The 11,747-nt window shown below is 43.5% G+C and overlaps 2 protein-coding genes across 2 annotated transcripts; both read right to left on the reverse strand.

Moving 5' to 3' along the window:
• Positions 1-1,438: 1,438 nt before the first annotated feature.
• snrnp35 (small nuclear ribonucleoprotein 35 (U11/U12)) lies at positions 1,439-2,230 on the reverse strand (the record flags this gene model as incomplete). Its single annotated transcript, XM_080529414.1, has 1 exon — positions 1,439-2,230. One exon carries the CDS (start codon positions 2,228-2,230, stop codon positions 1,439-1,441), a length of 792 nt encoding a protein of 263 aa, XP_080385540.1.
• Positions 2,231-5,645: 3,415 nt separating this feature from the next.
• Positions 5,646-9,869, reverse strand: kmt5aa (lysine methyltransferase 5Aa). The gene is made up of 7 exons (XM_080530340.1): positions 9,606-9,869; positions 8,527-8,680; positions 7,534-7,816; positions 6,883-6,970; positions 6,590-6,649; positions 6,235-6,425; positions 5,646-5,958 (listed from the first exon to the last, which is right to left on the reverse strand). Exons 1-7 carry the CDS (start codon positions 9,612-9,614, stop codon positions 5,748-5,750), a joined length of 996 nt encoding a protein of 331 aa, XP_080386466.1. The 5' UTR covers positions 9,615-9,869; the 3' UTR covers positions 5,646-5,747.
• Between the last annotated feature and the right edge of the window lie 1,878 nt (positions 9,870-11,747).

Below are 11,747 nucleotides of genomic sequence, written 5' to 3' on the forward strand. Positions count from 1 at the left end.
TTCCTATAGCAGAATGGCCAAGTTGACGAAGGACACAACCCTGTGGTAGTTTGGGGTGCATATTACTAGTCTAAACTGGCTTCCTCTCCTTTGTCTCCTCTTGTTCATTTGCTCTGTTGTGATCAGACAAGATAGATGCTTTCACCTCTTCAGCCATGTTTGAATAGTGTCCATGAAGGAAAGGAGATTAGGAGGAGCGGAAGGCATGTAACATTATTGAAGCACCTTTTGAATCCTTGGGTATGGTCCTGTAGATAAGCTTCTGCCTTACCTGTAGGCTGTTTTAAGATAGTATTGATACCATTACTATGGCAATTAACAGTTCAATAATTTATTTCATGATTTGAGACATAATAAGATAATAACAAGTTTGGGCAACATTTATTGTACTGAAAGGGATCAGGGCTCATAATGGCCGCGTTCGTAAATTCGCCGGAGCGTACACTGGGTTCAATGTCATAATGGAATCAAGTAATTCGATTGGACGAGAGGCAATCACGTGGACGCTCCGGCGCTCTCAGAGCGAATTTACAAACGAGGCCGATGTGTTCCAGCTGGGGGGGAAATCTACACAAAGGGAACTACATTACTGAACCAATGCAGATTTATAATCACATTATTATTATGAATCCCCCTTTTCCACTTACTCCATGTACCTCCATTGATGCCTGGTATTGAAATATATAATGCAAATTCAGTATACTTTACAGCCAGGTGTATAGTGGAGATATGGAATTTAGCCTAATGGTTAGAAAGGGGTCATGATAGCTCATGTCTGTCTTTCAAAAAGAGTTGTATTTATTCAATGAAGGATTGGCTGCATTTCAATTTATTGCCCGTGGTTCAAGAATAAGATTCGTATTACGACATGACTCATTGTTTTCATACAGCTTGTTGCCATTTAAATTGAAATATACCTGCTCAATAAAAATTGTGATCCCCAGATTGTTTTGCTTAATCTTTATTCAGTAAAACATTGACCAGCATTTTAATACTTAGAGGAAGTGTGTTACTTTTGGAGAAAGAAAAAAAATCAACATCTGTCCAGCTCACAAGCACCGAGCAATCAAGGTACAGGGGGTGTCAACTACACAATTAACTTATCCTTGCTATAGCTTTTTATTGTTGTTTGGGATCATGTGAGTAGACAAGAAGTGATTCTGTAATAGGACATCCATTGGGTCATTACATTTTCCTGGTATGCTGGTGGATAGATGATTCACTTACAACGCATACATTTGACTAAGTAAGTCACTTTGGATAAAGCCGTCTGTTATATGCCAAAAATGTAACTGTAAAATACATGCAGGTGGGGGAGTAACAAAAGTTGTGAGATGTGTGTCCAAGCCAGAACCTGACTAGGACTTACGGTCAAAACATTGTCTCAATACATGGTCTTTGAGTTTGGATTTGACAATGACTGCGTGGTGAATAGGTGTCATCTCCTTTCCCTGTGTCTGTACTTGTCACTGTGTCTCCTGTCGTCCCTCTCTCTTGTGGATTCCCTCTCATGACTCCGGCCTCTCCTCTCTCTGTGGCCCTCCCTGTCCCCCCTCTCTCTCCCCCTCTCATGGTCATTTCTTCTCCCTCTCCCTAACTCGGTGTCTCTTTCATAGCTCGAGGAGGACATGTCTCTATCTCTACGCCGCTCCTCCCTCTCTCCTCCACCACCTCTGTCCCAATCTCTCCCGACACCCGTCGCCCACTCCTGGGCCATGGAGACCTGCAGGTTGATGGGTTTGCGGAAGGGTCTGTCCTTCCCACCGAAGCGCAGCTGTCCGGACTCTTTCTTCCCCCCCTGTCCGCCTCCCAGACGCCGCGGTATCCACCCTCGGAGGGTCCTCTGCTGCTCGAAGTCCACCAGCAACTCGTGTTGGTCCACCACCAGTTTGTTGGCCTCTCGCCTGGCCCGGACCACCGAGCGCTCTTCCTTATACTCAACGAAGCCGTATCCCTTAGAGAAGCCGGTCACAGTGTCCCTGACCAGGCGCAGGCGGCGGACGTCTCCGTACTTTGAGAAGACTTCGCGCAGCTTCTCCTCTGTCGTCTGTGGGTTCAGACGGGCCACGAACAAGGTGAGAAGCGGGTCCCCCACGACGGCTTTGTTGGGTTTGTAGCGGGCGACCATGGCCCTCCATACGGCGCGGTCATGGGGCTCCACGTCGGTGCCGTCGATGCTGCCTGCCTTCAGCGGGTCGTACACCTTCGCCACTGGACTCCAGTCGCACATATTCTGACAGAAAGGCAACTCGATTTCATCCAAAACGCTCTGTATCCGTAAGGATATCTAATGAATAAGTGATCACTTTGAGCAAAAAGAGAACCACTACATACACATTCAAGTCATTCGCCAACTATTTCGCTGTTACACCGTTGCAGACCCCAAACAACACGTAATGTATCACTCAGAACACTCCGTGTGGAAACATGTTTCAATTTAAACATTCCGTGTGGAAACTGTCTCGCTACTACCCGTGGTCCGGGTCCTCCCCTCCATCCGAGTACGGTAAACAGTACAGTAGGCTACTTAAAAGTATTGAGTAGAGGTAGTTTCATCAAACTGAAAATTAACTGTAATCATTTTTTTTAAACTGTAACCATCATAATTTTTTATCATCTCAAAACAGGGACTGGACCTGGCCAAGCTACATTCGTAAATAAAAAGCATTGCTTTTGTTATTTAGTTGTTGCTTTTCTTCTACTTTTCTAATTGTAGGGGGAATCAACTTTCAGGAGGCGAAGATTTAGGTCTTTGTTGGTCTGCAGAACAACTGAAGAATTAACTGAAAACATCTGTTCTTTATACTATGTGAGAACCACACCTCCTCATCCTTCCCACCATTATCGACTGATTCATTGGGTGGAATCTCATTCAACCAAAGTGGCATGATCAGTGACATGATCAGCTCTCCCCATCCTCTTATGCCTACCAAGTCACAGTGACCTGGTAGTCACAGTGACCTTGTCTGTCCCAGACTGGACTTTGCATCATATCTAGGCTGAGGAGAGTGTATTCTCAATAACAAGTTTGTTACCCAATAATCATTCACACAAGAGTCATTAATATGAGACACAGTTAAAGTATTATTGGTTATGAATATATGTAAGATAAGATCATTATGGATTTTCCAACACATAATCTTTCAAACAAAAGGTTAGGCTTCTACCCCACCACCACTACTAAAACCGCTAAAACACAACCAGTACGTATCTATTATGTTTTTTCCTTGTAACAGCCGAAAAGACGGAGACGCTGCAGGCATTGGAGAGGTCACTGAGAAAATAGGAGAGCTTGTACTGGCATCTCAGAGCCTACCAGATGTCACTGGGGCTATCCCAGAACCCACCAATCTGGCTGCCGCTCAAAAAGTCATCCTGACCCAGCTACAGAAGCAAGGGGTCTGCTGGGTTGTTTGTATGAGTAAGTATGCAATAAATAGTCATTGTCCCACATGTCAAATCATTTTGGATCCATTTTATTTAATGTGTGCCAGAATTTCAGATTTCCAAATACACATACAGTTTTATGGCGCTTTTCCACTACAGGGCCAGCCCGGGTCAGCACGGCTCGCTTCGGCACACTTTTGAACAGTTCCGTGTACGAGACGTTTTCCACTATACAGGAACGACCCGGGACTGTAGGAGGAGTTACGTGTCATAAGATTCCCCCCGCTATACAGATCAGCGGGGGGAAATGCGATAAGAATTATGTCAAAATGCAGCACTATCGTGCACAGATCAGCCTTACAACATGTAACGTTAAGTGCCTGCTACTTGCCGCTTTCAGTTATAGTAGACTAGTTTAGATCTCGCAACCAGGGAAATGCCGACATGAAATGCCGACACAATTCTATTTTTATTTCTCCTGACACATTGAGCACTGCTTTTTTTTGTTGGTGAACTACCGTAATAAGCCTCAAAAAGTGCAACTTCTCTGCTTTCAGAAACTGTTTGAATTGTTTTGATTGGGCATATAGTTCATGAATTACGATAGTTTGAAGGAACGCTGTAAAATCCTGTCTGCGACCGACAGCTCCGGTTTCGGAGCAAGACGCGAATCTATCGGCATTAGTCAAATACATGCTCACATCCAGTCATCCGCTCACTGCTCTCCATCAAAAATGACACATCCATCAATAATATTACATAATAACAACTGCTCTGATTAGATTGCTTAGATTGTTTAATACATCAACGGGGGGAAAAGCGAGATGAACTCGGGAGTATCATGCTTCCTCCATTGAACGGAAAGTCCTATCTATTCCATTCAAAGTGTTTTAGCCTTCCCCCTTTCCACTGGTAATAAGGAATTGGCAAGAATAGATCGATATAAATAGATAAACATAATGCAGCACTATCATGCACAGATCAGCCTTAAAACATGTAACGTTAGATATATAACGGAGCGATGTATTTCTACATTCTCTAACCAAGGTCAGCTGTTGAGACCCACTGCAATGAATTACATGTACTGATGCAAACTTTTGTGTAGCAGCCCATGGTGTAATGACACAATAACAAAGACACTTTTTAAAAGCGTTAAGGTTGAGTAAAAAGAAAACACTGTCACCCAATACATCAAGAACTCTTTAAGGAGGGGCTCTTGGTGGCGTAGCACATTAAGGTGTCAGCCATGTAATCGCAGGGTCTCCAGTTCGATTCCGATTTCGACCTATCCTGCATGTCATCCCTCCTCTCCCTCTCACCCATCCTTCCTGTCAATCTCTGTCTCTATCCCAATAAAGCAGAAATGCCCTAAAACAGTATAGAGCTAAAACACAACAAAATGCTTCTTCTTTCCAATACTTTGATTCAAGACAGTAAGCATGTGATGAAAGTATTATCCTTAAATTCATCCTGCTGGCCTTTATTCTATCACAGAGGTTCTGGAAATGTTGGTGAATAAATGTGACAGCAAAGAGTGTGCATTTTTTTTTTTTGCCTTTATTATATTAACAGAAACATGCCTGATATACACTAATAACAGAGTCATACAAGGAAGGATAATTTGCATAAAACATGTTTATTCAACAATGCCTCCCAGCATACAGATTTATTTAAATACTTTCACAAGGAGCATTTGGTTGTGGACATTTGACAGCTTTGTGTGTTAGAGAGGTACAGATTTGTTCAAGTTCATAAAATAACTATACATGGCATGATTTCAAATAAAGTGTGAGTTTCAATGGTCGGAATCACATTCCAGTTTTTCTGAAACTTTTAAAGAGGGCTCGTAGTTTGCATTTCATAGTTTTCCTTTCTGCATCAACCAGAGGGGCTCTGGTGCCATAAATATCATTATTGCTAAGCAACTAACTACCAAACAACAGATTAAGAAAGAAAAAAAAGTGTATAAAAATGCAGAACATTGAACTACAACCTGCATGCCGTGGAAGCACTGGTCTACCGGTAATACAAAATATACAAAAAGAAATGTGCTGGAAAAAACTAGCATGTTTCATATAGACGGATAAATATATTAAAAGTATTGATGTCATCTTGACATTCAGAAGATGTACCTCAATCTCATGTGTGTAAGTCTCTGTGACCCATCCTCCCTCTACCCAACCCCTTTGAAAACCCCCCTTTAACACGCACACACAAACTACCCCCCCCCCCACCCCCACCCCCCTTCCTATCTCGGAAAAAAATGTGGTTACACATTCTGTTGCTAAGGCAATTTAAAAAACTATCTATTAAGAAACAAAGGTGTTAGCATTTCCCTTTTCCTTTAGGTGAGCCCTCCGTCACTGTTTGAGCCATGGGTGGGCTGCGATGGAAGCTTTGCTGCGGTCCCCGTAGTCGTAAAGCAGCTCTTCACCCTCGTCGATGTCTCGGGAGGCCACGAGGATGAGGTGAGGTAAGCCATTGATGTCGTGGAGTTTGGTCTGACAGTTTCCGTTTTTACTGTGGTTGATCAGCCTGCCCATGCGGCCGGTCTCCTTCGTGGCGTCCACACTTCAACATGAAAAAGGAAACATTTCGATGAGGCGGACAGTAGCGTTTTCATTCCACATTGAGAGGTAAACGTCACGATGAACGGCTGTACTAGAAAGCCTTTCTGATGATGGGCGACCACATTCCTACGTATACTTTGTGTCCTCGTCACAACCCACTGAACTGTCAATCATATGCAAATGACCTCAACGCCTCTTAGACCACATGAGCCTGGCAGTGCTTTGAAAGCAACCAGCGATGCAACGTGTCAATACAGGAAATAGTGGTTTGACATACCAGTACGTTTTGCAGAGATGCTGAAAGTAATACATGTAGCAGCCGGTGGCAGGGTTAAGTGCGTACTCGGCCTCCCTCTTTTTGGCGTCGGTGATTTGCACCAGGTCGCCATGGTACTCCACCACATACTGGTTCTTCTGGAAACCCCGGGTGGCAAACACTCCTCTCCCCTTCCCCTCTATATGCTGCACCTGTAAAAGAGAGTCAGAGGTAGGAGATATGGGGGCCAAATAAGACAACACTTAAAACACCTTTAACTTGGCATTTAATTATGCGAATGTTGTGCCAACATGGAGGAGTGTGTACTGAACTAAAGACGTAAAGAAGACAAATGCAATCTGATCCATCACTCTACCTCCATCCCTTCCTCTATCCCGTTTGTAATCAGATCATCAATGTTCTTCTTCAGTTCACACTGGTGACAGAAGGCAAATATAGATTGCATTAGTGCAGTAGTGTTGCATTCATGTTTTAAACACGTAAAATAGTTGTACATAGATAAACAAGTTAAAATAACAACTTAATGGGAACTATGCAAGTCAGGTAGGTACAGTCCTACTGAATTATCTTTTTATTTATATTTTTGAATACTAGCTTGATAAATAGCAGTGTCAAAGATTTAGTAGACAATAAGTTATTTGCTCTCACCTTCAACTCTGCTTTACTTTTCCTTGAGCTTCGCCTTATGGGATAGTAGTCTGTTACTTTCCTGTTTTGTGAATTCCGACTTTCTGCTCTGTAAAGAAAAAGAGAGAGTTAACTGGTATTAACTAACTATGGTCAATGCAGTTACTTCTGTGTCCGTTGACCTACAAGACACATGGCAGATAACAAAGATGATAGACATTAGGGGGGCAAACAATAATAGAATGAGAAAACTAGATGTTGAACAGAAAGGTCACAACGTTAGTATGGGCACCAGCATGTTTCTCCCAACACATGCTGTTTGGCAAGTTTGGGGACATTGTTGGATGCAGAAACTGTCAACTTCTCAGAAATGGATTGTTACTTATTACTTCAAAGTCAACTGATAAGCAATGCAGTTCACAAAGTTCATTTGAAATACACAGCTTTTTTTTGCATGCATTAACAAAAGTTCTAAACCTTTGTATCGTCAAACCCCAAACCCCCTCTCTCCTCCCTGCCCCCCCCTCTCTCCTCCATGCCCCCCCCTCTCTCCTCCATGCCCCCCCCTCTCTCCTCCATGCCCCCCCTCTCTCCTTCCTGCCCCCCCTCTCTTCCATGCCCCCCCCCCCTCTCTCCTCCATGCCCCCCCCCCTCTCTCCTCCACGCCCTTACGTTCTGAGTGCAGACTTCTTCCCCTTGGCCTTCCGTCGGATGTCTCTCCTCTGGTTAGCGAGGTGGACAGCGGAGTTGTTAGTGAGGCGGGGGCCGTGGGCCGTGTTGTTGCTGGGAGGGGAGAGCTCGGCTGTGGAGCGGAAGCAGGCCGGCGTGTAGTGGAGCTGCTGGGAGGCCACCTCTTCTGTCCTGTAGGGAGGGCGTTGGCCGTGGCCGTGGCTGTCCTCCCTCTCTGCCAGCTTCATGACGCAGGCCTCAGGGTTCACCAAGTTCAGTCTCCTGGCTGTGTCAAGGGAGCAAACAGAGAGGAATTCAGATGAGGATAAAGAGGTAGTCTGTAGTGACTCCCTCTCCTTGTCTCCTAAATGGGAATTTAATCATCTAGATTGGCCCACACTGATCTAGCTGATTACATCAGCAAAGATGGAGGAAACGAGATGAGGAAAACCACTTTAGACTATTCAAATTCCCATATAGGCAATAACCCTAACTCCTTTTTAGTTGCAAGTGGAGAAGAGCGGACCTCATGCAGCAATGTTTTGGAAGTAGAATAGAATAGGACACAGCGGAAATGTGTCTTTCTGCTCACCTCTCAATTTCCTCACCCCCTAGTCAACACACACGTGTTACCAAATCAGTTTCATTCATATAAACAGGAGCAAACTGTTCAAACCAAAAGGAGTATGAGACACACAGAGGAGCACAGCATAGTAAAATAAAGCGGAACCCCTCCAGTTGCCAGTCTGCCATTTTTAAATGCCTGACTCTAAACTAGACTTTAAACCTGGCTCTAAGGCTACCTACTGTCATAGACCACTGCAGACACTATATTTGTCCAAACACTATTACAATTGTGTACGAGTCCAGATGCCTTGCAATTCTCATTGCACACTTAAAAAGCAAGACAAAGTCAAAGAACAGAATGGAAGAAATGGGCATAAACTGCAGTGATAAAACAAACAGTAGGCATACAAGATAATGTACATTACATACCATCAGCATGCATTTGTGTGTCGTTTTGTATAGAACACCTGCCAGGACACTTTCCCTCTTGTACCAGTTTGATCATCATCTCATCGTGGACAGGCGACTTGGACTTGCTGCGGCTCAAGAGGGTGATGGAATGGCCATGGTTATATACAATGTCCTGTGAAACACAAACGATGGGAACAATACATTGTCAAAGTGTCGCTGTAGAAGAGTCTTGATCAACGATCGCATCAAAGAAATGCAAATGAGTTTGTTATAGGACCTGATTAGATCAGATTGAAATTAATCAAATCTAATCAGGTCCTGTAAACAAAGTCGTTTGCATTTCTTTTTCAACATAGAAATGTCCTAAAGTCATATTGCTAGCGAACTAAACATTGGCTAACTATTTGGGGGTAGTTTCTGATCTCATGAGTGGTGGTGACGATTCATCTGAACACACGGTCACCTCAGTGGAACACACCCATCCACCCCAGCGAGGCTCTGCTCCCTCCGCCTGCTCTGTCTGACAGGCCTCCTCCTCCTGCCTCCACAGCAGCTGGCTGTGCTTGTTGGGAGCCAAATCCCTTCACGCGTCACACTCATTATTTGTGACAAAGCCTCTTTCGAGAACCTTTGCGTGATAATATCAGTTGCGACAGCAGCATAGCCTTTCCCCCAGACAACAACTCACTATTCATTTCTACCGCTACTGAAGCACCCGGTAGTAGTGGAGCTAGTAGCTAACCGCTAGGCTGCGTTCGTAAACCCGCTCTGAGAGCGCCGGGGCGCACACTGGGTTCAACGTCATAGAGCGACAAACTAATTTGATTGGACAAGAGGCGTTCCACGAGTGCTGATCAGATTTCCAGAGCGTATTTACGAACGCAGCCATGGTTAGCCAGGTCCATCCATGCCATGGGCAGGACATTCCGAATGACTGTAGCAGCTCGCTCACGCTAGCTAAGTTAGCTAGCTAGATAAACAGTAAACAAATCATTAGAATAAAAAAACGCGCCTCTTACTCACGGTTGCCGAAATGTAATACTTAATGTGAAACTAATGTAAATATTTTACAAGATGATGTCATCAAGCCAACTTACCCCGTTCATTTCTGGCTTGTTTTCTTTTTTTGTCCTTTTCAATCTTATGCAAGGCTGAAAGGATTCGGGTCATGCACTCCGCCGCGCAGTACACTGATCCAGATGTAGAGTTCTCTCAGCCTTCCCCTGCCTAATGCAATAGTCATTCCACCACTCCTCTGTCCGGTAAAACTCTCTCATCAAGTGTCACTTTTTAGGTTTTGCTTTGAAATTCTTCAGCCAAAGCAGTTTCCACAGTTCCCCCTCTCCGCCATAACTCATTCAACGAAGGGAGGCGTGTGAACATTTAAAGGGGCTACAACAGTTTTATTGAATCAGCAGATGGCGCTGCCCAATATTATGTTGACATGTGGCTTAGTGATAAGTGTAAACCAGTAGCGCAAACCTCGACACTACATCATCATCACCATCACCATCGCCCTTGTGAAAATAATGAAAACTAAAAATATAGATCTATCTGGCTTCAGACATCTTTCTAAACCATATAACAAAGGCAATAAGAATATGTTAGTCCTGTAAGAAAATCATATCATAAACTCAATCATAAACCTAATTGCTTTGCAAAATATAAAATTGACACAAGCAATCGGAATGGGCTGTCTCAATCGGGGGCTCAGGTCTATCTGTCGCTCTGAATGAGCAATTATCTTAGCATTGTATTTGATTGTTTTGTTTGTGGCAGTATTGTTTGCCAACCTTTCGTTTGTTTGACTTGTGTGTTGACCTTTGAAACGAGAGTACATCCAAAAGTGACGCAGGAGCTGGACTACAAAATAATTTCTGTTCACTGTATGTGAGGCCAAGAACTTTCAAGAAGTTTAGTGTTACACACACACACGCAGGGTCGGAGTGGGACTCATTTTTAGCTCTGGAGTTTCATGCCTCAGACCGGCCCACTTTAGTTCACAACCGATTACAGTAGCCTATATTAAAATCATGTAATTACAACCGTGGTATTTGAGTCTGTAATAGCGGACTCACTGTTCTCTACAGTCTTCTCTACATTTACAGGATGCTATGTCATGGGTTTGCTTCATTGTTCCCACACTGGTACAACAGCTCACCTGTGCCTTCTACTGTGATAGCAGCAATCCCTTGCTGGACACCACTAGGGTGACCAGGTCCCAACAAACCAAATGAGACAAGGAGTATGTTTGTGTGGGACAATGTGGGCCCGGACCGAACTTTAGGTGCCCCTGGTAGCATCCGCCCCCCCTGGCCGAGTTGAGAGCTATGTCTATCCAATTTTAAAAAAATATATATATATATATATGCATTTCCATTCTGTTTCCTATTCTGTTTGGTTTATTCAGCAACATCCAATAATAGACTATGCAGATAAAAACTTAACAAATATATAACAAATATATGTTATTCGAATGTGAACCTCACAATAAAGTATCTGTATGGAGCAGAAAGTGAAGTCAAAGTGCAGTATCAATTTAGTATATTAATAAAGAAAAGTAGCCTGACAGTGTTAGGCCTGTAGATGATTGACTATGTGATTGACATAGCTGTCAAGGCTAACTCTGCACTCATTCAGACAATGACAGTGATACCAGCTGGTCAAAGCAAAGGATAAACCAATTGCCCAAGTCATTTTCAGTGTTTTACATAGCCTGAAACTACAGATTGTAAGCTTTCAAATGATGTGTCATACATTGAAATCGGAAAAATTTTCTGAAGACGACACGAATATTTGAATGTTGGTGCACCTCAGACAGAGACTGACTGGGAGAAAAATCACTCTGCTGCAGCAACAAACGCTGTTAACAGCTAGCGGCTAACAGTGGTACATCGCTACGAACGCCTAAATACGTTTTTATAACATCACACAACATGCTGAGAACATGAATATGCTAAAAACACATAAACTGATGAACACACAGTCCTTGATTTTGAACACGTCCTAAAACAAAAGTATGTTTACAAGTAAAGTGGTCCCTTACCAGTATGTTCAGTAGCCTAGGGCAAAAGGAGAACAGTGAATCCAATGCACACATTATCAGTATTTAGTGATCGTTAAACTTCAAGTTGGTGTTGAAAAAATACGAAAACTAGATATTGTTGACACAGTTTCACTTTACGAGCCCTTTGAGTCAGCGGGTGGTTAGCACATTCAGCCAGCTCCCTATATCCACA

This window comes from Nansenia antarctica, assembly GCF_963989245.1.
Source record: "Nansenia antarctica genome assembly, chromosome: 4".
NCBI lineage: Eukaryota > Metazoa > Chordata > Actinopteri > Argentiniformes > Microstomatidae > Nansenia > Nansenia antarctica.

Bases quoted from the DNA above. Each gene is read 5' to 3' on its own strand.
- kmt5aa (XM_080530340.1), bottom strand. The intron at 7,817-8,526 runs GTATGTAATGTA...CCCTTGACACAG, and splicing joins CACACAAATGCATGCTGATG to CCAGGAGACTGAACTTGGTG. The intron at 5,959-6,234 runs GTATGTCAAACC...TTCATGTTGAAG, and splicing joins CATCTCTGCAAAACGTACTG to TGTGGACGCCACGAAGGAGA.